This window comes from Chlorocebus sabaeus, chromosome 16 (assembly GCF_047675955.1).
Source record: "Chlorocebus sabaeus isolate Y175 chromosome 16, mChlSab1.0.hap1, whole genome shotgun sequence".
Taxonomy (NCBI): domain Eukaryota; kingdom Metazoa; phylum Chordata; class Mammalia; order Primates; family Cercopithecidae; genus Chlorocebus; species Chlorocebus sabaeus.
Genome location: NC_132919.1, coordinates 35,214,031 through 35,232,556, shown reverse-complemented (window position 1 = coordinate 35,232,556; position 18,526 = coordinate 35,214,031). Strand labels below are relative to the sequence as shown.

Below are 18,526 nucleotides of genomic sequence, written 5' to 3'. Positions count from 1 at the left end.
TCAGTGGTGTCAGCTTTGAGTCCGTAAGTCACTGTATTTGCTGTTTAACCACAATTATGCTTGAATATTTCCTGAATGAATGAATAAAAGTCCCTGGGTAGTCTGATCCCTGGCCTGTCACATACCAGTGTATTTATATGTAGTTACATGGTTTGGACTAACCACCCAAACACCAGAAGTGGTTTTCCCACTGTGTTTGATTGACAAATATCTAATGGAATCCTTTCATCAATCTTTTTTTTTTTTTTTTTTTGAACAGATGAGTAGTTATAGGACATTTTAAATATGCAAAATGAAGTACTAAAAATAAGTGTCTAGTACCTAGAAGTCTTTTAAGGCTCTTGAATGAATCCTATCTCTGGTGAATGCTTCTATTGTGCCCAGCCCTCAATGTGTAGGACAGTGTATTGTACAGGAACCCAGGCCTATCCTTGTGAAAGTACCCTCTGAGGACGAGACTCACATCACACGCTTGTGTGCCTGTTTGTAATCCTTAAGAGGCACTGTGCACAGACCCTAACACGTGCTTCTTGGCAATTCCAAAGTAATCACAGACTCTGTGCTACAGGAATCAATGACTCTTTTAAATCTTTTTTTTTTTTTTTTTGAGACGGAGTCTCACTCTGTTGCCCAGGCTGGAGTGCAGTGGTGCGCAATCTCGGCTCACTGCAAGGTCTGCCTCCCGGATTCATGCCATTGTTCTGCCTCAGCCTCCCGAGTAGCTGGGACTACAGGCGCCTGCCACCACGCCCGGCTAATTTTTTATATTTTTAGTAGAGATGGGGTTTCACCATGTTAGCCAGGATGGTCTTGATCTCCTGACCTCGTGATCCGCTCGCCTCGGCCTCCCAAAGTGCTGGGATTACAGACGTGAGCCACCACACCCGGCCTTTAAATCTTTTAAATGTATTTTTCTCCAAATTTTCCTTTACCTGAGAAAGTAGAAGTAGCTTCGAGCTGGGTTTTTGTCATTTTTGTTCATTTTCTTTGTAAGAGATGGAGTCCAGCAATGTGGCTCAGGCTGCCCTTGAACTCCTGTGTTCAAGGGATCCTCCCACCTCAGCCTCCTAAAAGCTGGGACTGCAGCCTGTGCCACACCCAGCCTGAATTCCTGCTTTCTGAACAGAGTTGCCAGGTTCACTTTGATTGCCTGTGTTTAGTTTTGCCAGGTGGATTTAAAGTGTGTGTGTGAGAGAATGAGAAAGAGGAGTAGGAGGGAGGGTGTGGGGAGAGATGGGCAGTTCACCTGAGGACAGCTGTTAAATTCAGGTGTTCGTTGAGTACTTACCATGTGCCTAGTATTATGTGCTGTGTTTCTGCCCTGAGAGCAGAATGTTATGCAATTCTGTAGGTTTACAAAAGACCTCGGGAATCCTTTTTAGCTGGAGGGATGATGGAAGAACACTAGCACAAAGACTGAGATTTGTGGATCCTTTTTATTTCTTCTCTAAAGCATCTTGGAAAATAGCTAAATCACTCTATTTTCAGTCTTTATTTACATAAGTCACAAAGACTTTTTTGCTCATTATAGTAAAGATTTTTTTTCAGATTCTCTAAAATGATCATAATTTTAGAAACCACATGCAGATAAATTAGAAGTTTTCAAGAAAAGACACCCAAAGGAGGCGGAGGAAGAAGTCGTTGGTATGGGAACCTGTTGATCTGAGTGATGGGGGAGGGGCCCTGTTGTGATCTTTGTCACCCTGTCGGCCTTCCAGCCGGCAGCTTTCACAAAGGAGCTCCATTTTCCACCTGTTTCAGCGCAGGGGCAGCCCAGCCTGGGCGAGGAGGCCTAGGGCTGAGGCCACAGCCATGTCCTTTTGCATGCAGCCCACCCAGCTCACCTGGGCACACCCCATTCTGTTCTTGCACCGGCCTAGAGCAACCAGAGGTCCATTTGGGTCAGCTTTTCACACCCCATGCCATATTGAAACCTCAGGGGACAAGAAGGTTCTTTTGAAGTTCATATGCAACTGCTGGGTGTACTTGTGTCTTTGTCCCAGAACAGTTTCAGCATCAATGGCCTAGGGCGAGTTTTTTTTTGGACTCCTTATGTCTTTGGGTGTGTGGGTACATATGAGAAAACTCCCTAACTAGAACATGCTGCTTCTGTTGACTAGTAAACATTATATGGCAGAGAGCGCCTTCGAAGCACCAGTCTTCCCTGCCTGGGAGAGTGACCAGGAGGTGAACTTGCTTTAAGTTGTTTTTTGTTTTTGTTTTTGTTTTTGAGACAGAGTCTTGCTCTGTCGCCCAGGCTGGAGCACAGTGGTGCAATCTGGGCTCACTGCAAGCTCCATCTCCCCGGTTCACGCCATTTTCCTGCCTCAGCCTCCCGAGTAGCTGGGACTACAGGCGCCCGCCACCATGCCCCGCAAATTTTTTGTATTTTTTAGTAGAGACGGGGTTTCACCGTGTTAGCCAGGATGGTCTCGATCTCCTGACCTCATGATCCGCCCTCCTTGGCCTCCCAAAGTGCTGGGATTACAGGCGTGAGCCACCGCGCCAGGCCCTGAACTTGCTTTAAGTTTTAAGGAAGCACTCATAAAAATAAAATCTGGAAGTACTGTCAACATACAAATTACATACAGATTTGAAGATTTATAATGAAGAATTTTGCCAATGTAGCTAAAATCTAAATCTTTTACATCTTTGCGTTTCATTATAAAACACAAAACATTTGTAATGAAGACACACTTCATGTCATCATTATAAATCTTTGGTGATTCTCTCCCCCAAATTAACTTGTTATTCTGGCTCCTATATAAAGAGCACTGGCAGGCTGAGGCCAGAAGTGGAGAGAGGGCTTGGACTGACAACTGTGCGTTAATTTTCTTCTATTAAAAATATTTTTTACTTTTAGAAATTGAAATCATGTAGAAAATTATGGCCGGGCGCGGTGGCTCACACCTGTAATCCCAACACTTTGGGAGGCCAAGGCAGGTGGATCACGAGGTCAGGAGATCGAGACCATCCTGGCTAACACGGTGAATCCCCGTCTCTACTAAAAATACAAAAAATTAGCTGGGCGTGGTGGCAGGCGCCTGTAGTCCAGCTACTCAGGAGGCTGAATCAGGAGAATGGCATGAACCCAGGAGGTGGAGGTTGCATTGAGCCGAGATTGCACCACTGCACCCTAGCCTGGGTGACAGAGCAAGACTCTGTCTCTTTAAAAAAAAAAAAAAAAAAAAAGCTTCAAGTACTTGCTGTAAACTTTCAGCCAAAGATGATCCAAAATGGAAATGGTGGAACTTGTTTGTGTACTAGATTGTATCTTAAATCCAGATGACTACTGTATTATTTGAAAGTAATCAGTTTTTTTTTGGTGGTGGTGGTTGGGTTTTTTTGGTGTTTTTTCCTACAAAAATTACACTTACGGAGTTTCTTTTTCCAGTTATCCTCCTAGAAAGCACAGGAGATAATGTTGATGTTTTCCACTGTATCGGATTACTCTTAATAATACTTTTAGATTCCTTCTAAAAATGTACTTGCTAGAAATATGAATTCCCAGGCCCTCACTTCCAGAAATTCTGATTAGTTAGGTCTGGGGTAGGGTCTAGGACTCTGTAGTCTAACAGGCAGCCCAGGTGATTCTCGTGTAGGACTCCTTGGGACCACACTTTGAAAAATGCGTCTGCTATGCTGTGATGGTTTTATAACTTACTAATTTCAGCCAAGGATTGCTGTAGTAGCCCATTCTCATACTGCTATGAAGAACTGCCTGAGACTGGGTAATTTATAAAGGAAAGAGGTTTAATTGACTTACAGTTCCAAGATGGCTGGGGAGGCCTCAGGAAACTTACAGTCAGTGCAGGCAGGGGAAATGCCAGACGTTTATAAAACCAGATCTCATGCGACTCACTCACAATCACGAGAACAGCATGAGGGGAAACGGCCCCCATGATTCAGTTACCTCCACTTGGTCCTGCCCTTGACACATGGGGATTATGGGGATTACAATTCGAGGTGAGATTTGGGTGGGGACACAGAGCCTAACCATATCAGTTGGCAAACTTTTAGAAGAATTTTTTTATTTTTTGATTTTAAGAGATGGGGTCTCACTGGCTCAGTCTGGAGTACGGTGGCATGATCCTGGCTCACTGCAGCCTCGAACTCCTGGGCTCAAGCCATCCTCCTGCCTTGGCCTCCCGAAGTGCTGAGATTACAGGTGTGACCCACCACATTCGACCCTCTAGAAGTGTTTTTGTTTGTTTGTTTTTTGTGACGGAGTTTCGCTCTTTCACCCAGGCTGGAGTGAAGTGGCGCGATCTCGGCTCACTGCAACTTCCGTCCCCCTGGGTTCAAGCAGTTCTCCTGCCTCAGTCTCCCGAGTAGCTGGGATTATAGGCGCCTGCCACCACGCCTGGCTAATTTTTATATTTTTAGTAGAAACAGGGTTTCACCATGTTGGCCAGGCTGGTCTCAAACTCCTGACCTCAGGTGGTCCACCCGCCTCAGCCTCCCAAACGGCTAGGATTAAAGGCGTGAGCCACCATGCCCGGCCTAGAAATGTTTTAATAATTAGTAATGTAGTCTTCTAAAGGGAACTATTACATTGCCTTGAAAATACTGCGTTTCAAGGCAGTATTTTTTCAGTTAAAGCCAAGGGAATAACTTCAGGATCCTCTGCCTTGGGACCCCTCTCGTTCGGCTGAAAACTCGATCCCTCCCCTTGCTGTAGGATGGCGCAAACCCCCAGTTGCCCTCACAATGCAGTAGGACTGCTCTCAGCATGGGAGTGGGCGTGGCCTTCGTCAGTTCCCTCCATCCAGCTGAGGCAGAAGACTCCACTGTTTACCTCACCCTGCTCAGAAACTCTAGCTTGGTAATTATAGGTGCCTTTGATTTGTAAAGAGAAATGGGAAATTATCAGTACATTATAAATGAAGTTAATTTGGTATAAAATCACTAAAAGATGTGGAATTGGACCAGGTATATAAGAAAGTTCTCATAGGGTGAAGGTTGCAGCTCACTGCTGAAGTTCTAAGGATTTTGATATGTCCAATGAGACATCAAAGGGTGAGATGATCAAAGGGTGATTAACTGCTGAGCTCTTAGTCCTGTGAACTTTATTCTAATTTATAAATTTTGTTCTTTATCTTCCCTTAAAGTAATAATGAACTTGTAAGGACTGAAATCTTATTTATGAAAAGACCTGCATTTTCTGCGATTTTCTGGTCTTGCTTCTCAGAGGGCAGTGTAGTAACTTTGACAGTTTTGAGGCAAATTCATATCTACCTGGGTTTTATTGCTGATATGTGATTTTTTTTTTTTAAAGCGCTTTGCCTCTAGATGTTCTGACTTACATAAATAAAAGTTTATCATTTAACCAAGCACATATGATTCACATTTAATCTTTACCACTTACTCCTGGGAGATTTTAAAGTGTTATTTATTTAAGCTGTTGCTCAAATTGGTTTCCAGTTCTCACTGAACAAGTTGAAATACAGTTGTGGACTTTTGAAAGTGTTTTATTGGATATTTCACACCCGAAGAGCATCTTGTACCACCAACAGTTTAGGATTCTTACAGATTACTCCTTAGACTGTAGAAGTAAAGCACAGTCACATCGACCTGACCTTATTTTCCTTAATTCTTTTCTCTCTGCAGTTCCCGCCCCCCCCCCCCCCCCCCCCCCCCCGCCGCCCACAGTGAAATGTACGTTTTGGTAGACTTTGAATGGATGGATCCATTGTGGTCCAATTGTATGACTTAAGCAACAAATGGACAACTCATGGAAGGACGGTTCTGGTCCCAATGGGGCTACTAATTTTCTGTGTAGAGTCTGGGAAAGCCTCTTAACCTGCGTTTACTTCTGAGTCTCCGGGAACCGCGACAGCAGAATGATACTGATCCGGGAGAGGCTGAGCAGTGCTCATGTGGCTTACGTGGGACAGGCGCCCGAACGTGCTGCCATAGGTCAGAGGGGGCAGAGTGGGGCAGATTTTCACATTGTATTAACTTAAGTTAGTTTTTAATGAGTTTAATCTTCAGTTTGCACTTTTTTTTTTTTTTTTTTTTTTTGATACGGAGTCTCACTCTGTCGCCCAGGCTGGAGTGCAATGGTGCGATCTCGGCTCACTGCAAGCTCCGCCTCCCGGGTTCCCGCCATTCTCCTGCCTCAGCCTCCCGAGTAGCTGGGACCACAGGCGCCGCCACCTCGCCCGGCTAGTTTTTTGTATTTTTAGTAGAGACGGGGTTTCACCGTGTTAGCCAGGATGGTCTCGATCTCCTGACCTCATGATCCGCCCGTCTCGGCCTCCCAAAGTGCTGGGATTACAGGCGTGACCCACCGCGCCCGGCCAGTTTGCACTTTTTAAAAACAATGTATACAGATCACGTGGGATCTTGTGAAGCTGCTGGAGCCAATTCAGTAGGTCTTGGCATAGAGCCTGCGTTCTGCAGTTCTTTCAGGCCTCCAGGTGGTATCCATGCTGCTGGGACTTGGGTTACACTTGTTGAGTAGTGAGGGCTGTAGAAAAAGGCTGTATTCTCCATTCCAATGGAGAAGAGCCCCCATTCCTAGTCTAAAACAGGAGGCTCTTTTTTTTTTTTTTTTGAGACGGAGTCTCGCTCTGTCGCCCAGGCTGGAGTGCAGTGGCCGGATCTCAGCTCACTGCAAGCTCCGCCTCCCGGGTTTACGCCATTCTCCTGCCTCAGCCTCCCGAGTAGCTGGGACTACAGGCGCCCGCCACCTCGCCCGGCTAGTTTTTTGTATTTTTTAGTAGAGACGGGGTTTCACCGTGTTAGCCAGGATGGTCTCAATCTCCTGACCTCGTGATCCGGCCGTCTCGGCCTCCCAAAGTGCTGGGATTACAGGCTTGAGCCACCGCGCCCGGCCCGGCCCTTTTTTTTTTAGATGGAGTTTCTTGTCACCCAGGCTGGAGTGCAGTGGAGCGATCTTGGCTCACTGCAGCCTCCACCTCCCGGGTTCAAGTGATTCTCCTGCCTCAGCCTCCTAAGTAGCTGGGATTACAGGCACCCACCACCACGCCCGGCTAATTTTTGTAGAGACAGGGTTTTACCATGTTGGCCAGGCTGGTCGTGAACTCCTGACCTCAGGCAATCTGCCTGCCTCAGCCTCCCAAAGTGCTGGGATTATAGGTGTGAGCCACCATGCCTGGACAAGGGGGCTCTTGAAAGGCAAAAGTGGGAGGAGAAAAAGCATGGTATACGTTCTATAAAACAACTCCCCAAGAAACAGCTTAGGTTTTCAGTGCTATGGGCTGTGTTTACTTTGCTTGGATCCTGTTTGTGTTGCTGCAGCACCCAGTTCGCACCAGTTGTTTCGTTCACTCAATGGTAGTCCGTCTCTTACTGCTATTCAGTTGTTCTTGGATGTATATCTTGTATCATTGCTGTTAGATGATGAAATCCTAGCCCAGGGTTAAGCCTTATGTTACCTGTATATCCCTGCTGTAGTTCCTATTGCTGCATCACACAGCTCTAAAATGCGTTGTAAAATAACTATTTGTTTTGTTTGTAAGTCCCTGGGCTTTTTTTTTTTTTTTTTTTTTTTTTAAGACAGGAACTCGCTCTGTTCCCCAGGCTGGAGTGCAGTGGTGCAGCTTCGACCTCCTGGGCTCAGTCCTTCTGCCCCTGCCTGCCATGTAGCTGGGACCACAGGTGCACATCACCACGCCCAGCCTTTTTTTTTTTTTTTTTTTTGGTAGAGCATCTTCTCACGTTGCTTCAGTTGGTCTCGAACTCCTGGGCTCAAGCAATCCTTCTGCTTTGGCCTCCTAAAGTGCTGGAATTACAGGCCTGAGCCACTGCCTCTGGCCTAAAATGACTATTTGTATTGTACTCACAGACTCCTGTAGGCCAGGAATTCGGGCCTCACTAGTAGGGACAACTTGCTTTTGCTTCACAATGTCTGAGGCCTCAGGTGGGAGATTCAAAGCCTGGGGGTGACTTGATGACTGGGAGCTGTAATCATAATAAAGTGTCTCTACTCACATGTCTAGTGGCTGAGCTTGGGTATCAGCTGGGGCCTCAGTTGGGATGTCAGCAAAATGCCCATAGCCTCTCCGTGTGGTCATTCTGTTGGGCTAGTTTGGGCTTCCTCCCAGCATGGCAGCTGGGTTCCAAGGGCAAGCCCTAAGAGAACAAGGTAGCAGTGTACGACATGTTTGTACTCTGGCCTCAGAAGCATCATTTCCACTGTAGTTTTTTGTTTGTTGTTTTAAAGACAGCGTCGTTCTGTCGCCCAGGCTAGAGTGCAGTGCAGTGGTGCCAGCATAGCCCCCTACAACCTCGAACTCCTGAGCTCAAGCGGTCGTCCTGCCTCAGCCTCCCAGACTGCTGAGATGACAAGCATGAGCCCCACGCCCAGCCTGTAGTGTATTCTTTTGGTTGAGGCCGTCTCAAAGGTTTCTCAGGGTTCAAGTGAGGGGACATCAGCCCCACTGTTGGGTGGGAGCAGTGTCAAGATGACACTGTCCGGGCTGGCCACAGTGGCTCACGCCTGTCATCCCAGCACTCTGTGAGGCCGAGGTGGGCAGATTGTGTGAGCCCAGGAGTTTGAGACCAGCGTGGGCAACATGGGGAAACCCTGTCTCTATAAAAAATACACAAATTAGCTGGCCATGGTGGCACACACCTGTGGTTCCAGCTACATGGTGAGGCTGAGGTGGGAGGATCACTTGAACCTGGGAGGCAGAGGTGGCAGTGAGCCAAACTCATACCACTGCACTGTAGCCTGGGCTACAGAGCGAGACCCTGTCTCAAAAACAAAACAAAAAACAAGGTTACACTCTAAGAATGCCATGTGAGATGGGAGATGCTGTGGCCATCTCTGGGGAATACATTCTGCAGCGGTCGCAACAGCACTCAGCAGGGTGTTGGCCGCATAGCACAAACTCAGTGAAAGACTGTTGTGTGAATGAGTGGTAGGTAATTTAAGCACCAAGGTGGGTGAGGACCAGATACAAGAATTCAATTCCAGATGTGAACACATTACCCCATGGTACCGAGATAAATGCAGACCTTCCACCTTTTATAGTTATTGATGGTCTCTTCTTGCTGTCTCTACTCTGTTTCCAACATGGAGAATCTGTGAATTGATCACGTGGAACTGAACTTCTTCAGATCTTTCTATCTGTGTCATGATGCTGGCATGGTTTTTCCTGCTCATCTAGTGGACTGCCCCTCTCCTCCTTGGGCTGTGGCATATTCTCTACCCAGCAGCTAGCTGGCTAGTATCTTACAATGATTGGGCTGGGTGCAGTGGCTCGCGCCTGTAATCGCAGCACTCCGGGAGGTCAAGGCGGGCAGGTCACCTGAGGTCAGGAGTTTGAGACCAGCCTGGCCAACATGGCGAAACCCCCTGTCTCTACTAAAAATACAAAAATTAGCCAGGCATGGTGGCATAGTCCCAGCTACTCAGGAGACTGAGGCAGGACAATCACTTGAATCTGGGAGGTGGAGGTTGCAGGGAGCCGAGATCGCATCACTGCACTCCAGCCTGGGTGACAGAGCAAGACTCCGTCTCAAAAACAAAACAAAACAAAACAAAACAAAAAAACAATGATCGGCTTCTGTTAACCTCAGCAAATGCAGTGTGAACGAGCGCTGGTCCATCTGCGGACATCGAGGTGGCTGGTCTGGTCACACCTACATAGGCAGCTGCTCTATGGCTGCGTGTCACACTGAGGACTATCTGTGGCTGAACCGGAGTGTGACTCTCAGTCTTTAGCTTTATGTATCTTGTCTGTATTTATCCTCATCTCGGAACACTGTCATATCAGTTAATTAATACAGTGAGAAAAGCAAAAACGACCCCTCCTTCAAAGTAAGTAGAAGATGTTGAGATGTTTTACCACAATTGCTAAAGCTTTCCAGGTGACGGAACAATTTGTGAGTATCTTTTACTTCATTTTACTTTAATACGTATATATGAGACAGGGTCACTCTGGATGGAGTGCAGTGGCACACTCATGGCTCACTGCAGCCTCAACTTCCCAGACTCAACTGACCCCCTCATCTCAGCCCCCTGAGTAGCTGGGATTATAGGCACGTGCCACCATGCCCGGTTAACTTTTAAAATTTTTTTTGTAGAGACAGGGTCTCATTTTGTTGTCCCAGTTGGTCTTAAACTCTTGGGTTTAAGGAGTTCTCCTTCCTCGGCCTCCCAAAATGCTGTGATTACAGTTGTGAGCCACTGTGCCTGGCTGAAATTTTACTTATTTTTTGTGACACAGTCTCGCTCTGTTAACCAGGCTAGAATGCAGTGGCACTATCTTGGCTCACTGCAGCCTCTGCCTCCCGGGTTCAAGTGATTCTAGTGCCTCAGCCTCCCGAGTAGCTGGGATTCCAGGTGCACACCACTATGCCCAGCTGGTTTTTGTATTTTTAGTAGAGACAGGGTTTCACCATGTTGGCCCAGCTGGTTTTTGAGTGTTTTGGTAGAAATGGGGTTTCACCATGTTGCCCAGGCTGGTCTCTAACTCCTGGGCTTAAAGTGATACAACCAGCTTGCCCTCCCAAAGTGCTAGGATTGTCATTTTCGTTCCTAAAACAGAAATGTGGGCCGGACTTGGTGGCTCACCCCTGTAATCCCAGGATCTTTCGAGTCTGGAGATCAAGGCTGTAGTGACCTAAGATTGTGCCACTGTACTCTAGCCTGGGCAACAGAGACTCGGTCTCAAAACAAAAAGAACTAGATAGACATTTACTTTATTAGGAGGAGAAGATGTGACTACATAAGCTTTTTGAATATAAAAAGGTAACAGTGTAGGCCTCTCCAGTGTATACTCTGACCCTCTGAAATTCCTAAAGCTGAAAGTATTTTAGTGAGAGCATTTTACACAGTCATCTGAAGCACTGTTGTGTCCATTTTCTGCTGCTGATTGAACATGAAAAGAAAAGCCGTAGATAGAATTTCAGTTCACTGCTGATTCTGGTGGTTGTCATCATGTTTTTTTTTTTAAAAAGAAAAGTAACCTCCATGGCACTAGGATGGATGCTTTCTCTGATTAGGCCGTGACCCCATGTAGCAATTCTGAGTATCAGGTACCACCGCTCCAGGTACGGATGCCAGTGCTGACCACAAGGCTACAAGGCTGATGCCCACATCTCAGGAGCTCTGCAGTGCAGGGAGCAATCAGGTGTTATTAATATTAGTGTATGCATTACTGAGATTAGAGGCCCGCTGGGAAGACACTCATCTTTTATTTTGTTCAGTACTTAGTGTTCGATGCTTATTATCCAGAAAGACCAGCATCATCTCTAAGAAGACATTGCTTATAGCTGGTTAAGAACAAACCAGGCCGGGCGCAGTGGCTCAAGCCTGTAATCCCAGCACTTTGGGAGGCTGAGGTGAGCGGATCACCCTGAGGTTAGGAGTTCAAGACCAGTCTGGGCAACATGGCAAAACTAAAAAATACAAAAAATTAGCTGGGCGTGGTGGCACACACCTATAATCCCAGCTACCCAGGAGGCTGAGGCAGGAGGATCACTTGAACTCAGGAGGCCGAGGTTGCAGTGAGCAGAGATCGCTCCATTGCACTCTAGTCTGGGTGACAGAGCAAGACTCTATCTCCCCTGCCCACCCCGGAAACAAACAAAAAACCGCTGGGGTTGGTTTAGGACAGCTCTTCCTTTCTGTATTTCACTCTACCCTACCCCCTCCCCCCAGCCAGGAAAACATGTTTTTCCTCCAAGAAGCATGTGCCACTACCAGAGCATCTTGGGAAGGCCAAGTTGAACACCGTAGACAGTGATGTGGTCATTCTTAAGCATTCTTCCTGGTCATCTTCGTCCCAGAGACCACTGCCCTGCAGGAGGATGGCATGTTCACTCTGAGAGCACCATGTAATCTGTGATCCCTCAGCTACGGGTCAGACTCTGCCACCGTATCTCCTTTCCCTGTCTCCTAGGACACATTTACTGAGGAGATTTCCATGCACCTGTGATGTCATACCCGTGGGTTTTTTATTTTTTTTTACCATCCGGTTCTTCTGATCTTAGAACTGGATGACTCTAGGGCTTCTTGTAGCACCTACTCTGGGGCTGCTCCTTGCTGAGGTCCACCCTCTGCCGCCAGGGGGACATTTTGTGCACCAAATGGTGCACCAGGATGTGGCAGTAGTTGCCTGTTCTGGCGCTAGGGGAAACGAGCAGCTCAGCCCATCTGGGCTTAGCCTTTCTGTAAGTAGCACGGAAACACCTTCTTAGGCAGATCCACCCCCCCTTGCGTGTGTGGCAGGCGCTGGCTGGAGGTGTGGGGCGCCGCAGGCAGGTAATGAGAACACAGCCACGACGCAGTCACTGCAGAGAAGCAGTGTGTGGACTTGAGCTAGAAATCCGGACACCTTGCATCTTCTCCTAGTTTCACTTCTCAGGTTGAAATCTCTTACCCTTTCTGAACCGTGTAGTTTCCAACCTGTTGAGGGTTCAGGAGTGTTTGTCAGAGGAGCATCTATAGCATCTGTGCCCTCTGCATGCCTCTGGCGGAAGTTGTTTTCCTGAAACTTGGGACCAGCTTTGGCATTTTAAGCAGGTTTGTTGGCAGAGAGATGGACTGGCAGCAGGGAGGGAGCAACGTGTCTGTCTCACTTGGATTCTGCCCCGAGGGCTCACAATCTGTTTTCCCTACAGCACCAAGTACCCTAGCACCACTCAAGAAACGTGAGTTAACAGCATCAGCCCGGCTTCCACAGGGAACCTGGGCTCCTTTGCCTCAGGAAGGCAAGTGGCTTCCTAGACAGCATAATTGGGGAGGATGCATCACTCTGCCGCCCAGGCTGGAGTGCAGTGGCGCGATCTCAGCTCACTGCAGTCTCTGCCTCCGGGGTTCAAGCGAATCTCTTGGCTCAGCCTCCCTAGTAGCTGGGATTATAGGCATGTGCCACTATGCCTGGCTAATTTTTGTATTTTTAGTAGAAACGGGGTTTCACCATGTTGCCCAGGCTGGTCTCAGGTGATCTGCCCGCCTCGGCCTCCCAAAGTGCTAGGGTTATAGGCATGAACCACCACATCCACAGCCAAGCCTCTCTCTTAGACAACAACTAGATAACCTACTTGGAAATTTGATTAGCATCTTCCAGATTTTCCACAATGAGGAACGTCATCCCCAGCAGCCTGAAGGCCTAATTTTGTGTTTATTACCACAGTGACTTTGCTTTTTAAACCAGTAGGATTCTGCCAGGGAAGACTGGGAAGTGGCAGGAGACCCTGCTCTGCTGTAGGAAGGATGTTCTCAGAGTTTCTGCCCTGTTCATATTTTACATTCAGCGCACATGCGCGCAGTGTCCTTATGGGACTGTGTTCTCGTTCCTCCCCATGCTGTGATTTCACCTGGGGACTGCTCTGTGTACTCTCGTAGCATTAACCAGTCACGGCATGTGGGCTCCCAAAGCAGGGCCTAGTCTCGGGTGAGGAGGCAGCTCCCTTCAGAGAAGGGCAGTGTCCAGGAGGGACTTGTGAGCTGTTAGCACCAGCATGCTTCGTGCCTCAGTCTTGCCGGGGAAGTGTGGACAGAGCCACAGCAGTCACCTCTGCAGTAGTTCTCGAGCGTGCCCCCGACCCGCAGCCTCACCTCCGAAGGGCGGCTCTTCCAGCCCCACTCTAGAGGGATGGAATCAGAAGCTGAGGAAGGGTCCAGCAGTCTCTGCGCACAGCCCTCTGGGGGATTCTGAGGCATGCTCAGGTTTGAGAGCCCCTGCATTATAATGATAGAAATAGTTGTAAATGGAGCCAGGCACAGTGGCTCTGCCTGTAATCCCAGCACTTTGGGAGGCCAAGGTGGGTGGATCACTTGAGCTCAGGAGATCGAGACCAGCCTGGCCAACATGGCAAAACTCCGTCTCTACTAAAAGTACAAAAAACAGCTGTGCATGGTGGTGCACGTCTGTAATCCCAGCTACTCAGGAGGCTGAGGCAGGAGAATCTCTTCAACCCGGGAGGTGGAGGTTGCAGTGAGCTGAGATTGCACCACTGCACTCCAGCCTGGGTGACAGAGCCAGACTCTGTCTCCAAAAAATATATATATATATAAATTATATATATATATAATTTTTTACGTTTGTTTTTAAAAACGATTTTAAAATGTTGAACATACGTGAGACCACAACCTATCCGCGAAATGTCCGGCACTGTGAGGACACAGCACGGACTCGAGTCTCTTCGTGCACCATCAGCCAGCCCGGCAGCGGGAAGGTCTGGGCGCCTGACCTTCACTCCTGGGTGTTGAACCGAGAGAGGAGAGCATATCTGCACGAAGACCTGTACGTGGATGCATAGCAGCTGTACTCACAATAGCTTTAAACTAGAGACAACCCAGGTTCATGAGTAGGTGAATGGATAAGCAAATTGTGGTGTTTCTACACAGCAGAGTACTGTCAGCAGTAAGAAGTGAACTGTTGATAACCCACTGTCATGGGTGAATGTCTAAGTTATGCTGAGTGAAAGAAGCCAGACCCAAAAAACCCCCATATATATACATATATATATATATGTTGTGTGTGTGTATGTTGATTTAGTTTTTGAGACAGAGTCTTGCTCTGTTGCCCAGGCTGGAGTACAGTGGTGCAGTTTCGGCTCCACTGCAATCTCCGCCGCCTCCTGGGTGCTAGTGATTCTCCTCCCTCAGCCACCCGAGTAGCTGGGATTACAGGTGTGTGCCAACATGCCCGGATCATTTTGGTATTTTTAGTAGAGACCTAGGTTTCTCCACATTGGCCAGGCTCGTCTCGAACTCCTGGCCTCACCTCAGCCTCCCAAAGTGTTGGGATTACAGGTGTGAGCCACCACGCTTGGCCTATATGTATTTATATAGGATAAATATAGAAAAGGCCATTCCTGTAAAAGTCTAGAGTGCAAACCATAGTGACAAGAAAGATCAGTGGTTGCTTGGGAATGGGGTAAAGCGCAAGAAAGGGTTGGATGATTAAAAAACATGAGGACATTTTGAGCAGGATGATGGATGTGTTTATTATTATGTCCTGGTGTCTCCATTGTGTACATATGTCAAAACTCATCAGGTGATGTACTTTTTCAAGTTGTATAGCAGTTTATATGTCAAGTACACCTCAACAGAGCTGTAAGGAAAAACACAACAGGTCTGACAGTTACCTGGGAAAGGCAGGAGAACAGGTGGTAGAAGAACACATTTTTTTGACCTTCATGATATTTATATAACATAAATGAATAAAATAGGGCCAACATGGAAAAGAAAACCAAATGAAGGAAAATGTCAAATTGCCATCCTCAACACCAGCACCGCCTACTAGTTAGCGTTCCTGACTGCAGCCGCATCTGCGGTCCTGCTCCTCATGAAGCCATCCTCACTGCCATGTCCTGGCCGCGCCTGTCCTTAGCTTCCTGGTGCACACCGTCCACAGGCACGGGGCTGCTTGGCTCACCCTGGCGGCACCTGACCTGTCCGTTCTCCCACCGCGGTGCCGCCCAGGGCTTCGCGCTGCCAGGCTGGCTGATGGTGCATGGAAGAGACTCCAGTCCGTGTTGTGTCCTCACCGCGCCGGACATTTCGCGGATAGGTTGTGGTCTCTGAATCTCCTTCTCGCAAGAGATTTGTCTTGTGTTATTGCCAAAACTCTATTTGTCACACCGCGGGTTATGCGTCATTAACAAAAAAGCTGAGACTTAGGCTGGTGTTTCTTACTGGTGCAGCCTTTAAATGCACACCTGGAAATGTTCAGCGCACCTTCCTCCACATCCTGGCTCTATTCCATCAAACCCCAGGTCGTAGTGAAAGCCCGCGAGGACTTCTTTGGAACTTCCTGATTGGCTTTGTCCTTGCCTCCTTGTTTTCCCGCAGATCTGATTTGTGTCCACTGTCACCAGTACTGCTCACTTAGGACTTTCTGGATCCAGACGCAGCTGCAGCGCACACTGGACTCCTGAGGAAGTGAGTAGCCCAGCACTCTCTGCCTGTTGCACCCGGGGAGGCTGTCGTCTGACTGAAATCCCTGCAGGCTTCCCGACAGTCCCCTGGGTGTGGGCAGGCGCACCTGCCACTTGGCACAGGTGATAAAGCATTGTGATTTTTTTTTTTTGGTGAGAGGAACAGATGTATCTAAAATCTCAGGAAACTGAGAACTTCCTTTTCTGCTCTTACTAATACATATATTGACATTTAATAGCAAACACTGGAATAATGGGAGGATAGCGATGTTCAGACGTTAAAAGCCAGTGGGATTCATCGTGGCGCTCAGAATTAAATGGCAGAGGAAGGTGAAGTTATTTAGCCACACGCAAGGTCAGGTCAGGTGAAATGCTCATTTAACTTACAGAAAAGAACTTTGAAGACCATGGCCTTCAGATTGCCTGGGATTATTTCCATGGAAATGTCACCGTGTTTACATTGTCACAGAATGATAGGAAATAGTTTTGTTTGGGTTTCTTTTGTTTTTGTTTTGAGACAGAGTCTCGCTGTCACCCAGGCTGGAGTGCAGTGGCGCGATCTCAGCTAGCTGCAACCTCTGCCTCCCGGGCTCAAGCGAGTCTCTTCCCTCAGCCTCCCGAGTAGCTGGGATTACAGGCACCTGTCACCATGCCCAGCTAATTTTTGTATTTTTGGTAGAGACGGGTTTCCCAGTGTTGGCCAGGCTGGTCTCGAACTCCTGCCCTCAGGTGATCCATCTGCCTCAGCCTCCCAAGTGCTGGGATTACAGGCATGAGCTACCTCGCCTGGCCTTTTTTCTTTTGTTTGAGACTGGGTCTCCCTGTTGCCTAGGTTGCAGTGTGGTGGTGCAGCCTTGACCTCCCAGGCTCAAGAGATCTGCCCACCTCAGTCTCCTGAGTAGCTGGGACTACAGGCATGCACTACCACACCCAGCTAATTAAAAAAAAAAGGTTTTTTTTTTTTTTTTTTTTTTTTGGAGAGATGGGGTCTCACTGTGTTGCCTAGGTGGGTCTTGAATTCCTGGGCTTAAACAGTCCTCCCACCTCAGCCTCCCAAAGTGCTGGGATTACAGGCATGAGCCAACATGCCCAGCTCCCACCCACATATATATATATATTTTTTTTTGGACAGTCACCAGAGAGCTGGATTTTACATTGATTTTACATGTGTGTGTCCTAGGTGACTTTTCCTGTTAATTGATAGAAAATGATTTGCTTGTATCCTTGAAAGATTGTACTGTATTACAAAAAAACCTAATCTTTCCATGTGACAAACGTGACAGAAGGCTGTGATGAATCAGTAGCATCTAAAGTACTGACACATACCTGTATTTTGCAGGAAGGAGACTGTGATTTTGGATTCCTTGGTGGAGGAAAATAAAACACTCTGGTCTTGCCCCCAATGATGCAAGTGTGACTGCTGGCGTCTTCATGAGCTCCAGAGGTCACAGCACGCTACCAAGGACTCTCATGGCCCCTCGGATGATTTCCGAGGGAGACTTAGGAGGCATTGCTCAAATCACCTCCTCTCTATTCCTGGGCAGAGGCAGTGTGGCCTCCAATCGGCACCTCCTCCAGGCTCGTGGCATCACCTGCATTGTTAATGCTACCATTGAAATCCCTAATTTCAACTGGCCCCAATTTGAGTATGTTAAAGTGCCTCTGGCTGACATGCCGCACGCCCCCATTGGACTGTACTTTGACACCGTGGCTGACAAGATCCACAGTGTGAGCAGGAAGCACGGGGCCACCCTGGTGCACTGTGCTGCCGGGGTGAGCCGCTCAGCCACGCTCTGTATCGCCTACCTGATGAAATTCCACAACGTGTGCCTGCTGGAGGCGTACAACTGGGTGAAAGCCCGGCGACCTGTCATCAGGCCCAACGTAGGCTTCTGGAGGCAGCTGATAGACTACGAGCGCCAGCTCTTTGGGAAGTCGACAGTTAAAATGGTACAGACACCTTACGGCATAGTTCCCGACGTCTATGAGAAGGAGTCCCGACACCTGATGCCTTACTGGGGGATTTAGTGCCACCGAAGCCTGCGTCAGCAGCCTGAATGGGACCGGTGTCTGCTCCCCGCCGTCTGCTCCCTCTCCACTGTCTTCTCAAATGGCCGACTTCTGGTTCTCCCTCAAGTGTTTTTTACACTGGGTGTTCAAATTTATTTTGAGAGGGAGGGAGGGAGGGGACATAAAGGGAATGCATACATTGCTAGTCACATTTTTAAAATTAACATTTTGGAATAGTGTTTATGAAAATCTTTAGCTTTTAATCATTTTTACCAATTTGAACAGTTTAATAAACTGTTTGGTTCTGCTCTCTTCTGAATCTCATGCCTTTGGCACCTTGGTAGGTGCAGGAGGAGCTCAGTGCAAAAACCACTTTGGGGCCTCATTAACCCTTTAGAGACAAGCTTCACCCCAGGCTGCTGACCAGACAGATGCTTAGGGAAGGTTGATACCAGCTTCAGTCTCTACTGGATTAGCCCTACTCTTTCCTTTCCCCTCTATTATTTAGTGACTCTGTAAGTTAAAATAAATACACCTTTATTATTTAGCTGTTAAGTAACTATAATGAAATCTGCTGCAAAAACACTCTTGGAATCCATGTGCCCAAGATTATATTAGCATTATTTTTAATAAATCTATATGCTTAACA

General features: G+C 47.7%; 1 protein-coding gene across 4 annotated transcripts in view; it reads left to right on the top strand.

Annotated features, from left to right (window-relative positions):
* Nucleotides 1–18,526, top strand: part of DUSP14 (dual specificity phosphatase 14) — a 23,005-nt gene extending 4,479 nt beyond the window's left edge. For 3 of the 4 annotated variants that reach the window (XM_008011151.3, XM_008011149.3, XM_008011150.3), the window contains exons 2-3: nucleotides 15,782–15,871; nucleotides 17,207–18,526. In XM_008011151.3, coding sequence (XP_008009342.2) covers nucleotides 17,299–17,895 — 597 coding nt within the window. In that variant the 5' untranslated portion in view covers nucleotides 15,782–15,871; nucleotides 17,207–17,298 and the 3' untranslated portion in view covers nucleotides 17,896–18,526. The other variant, XM_008011152.3, reaches the window with a different exon arrangement.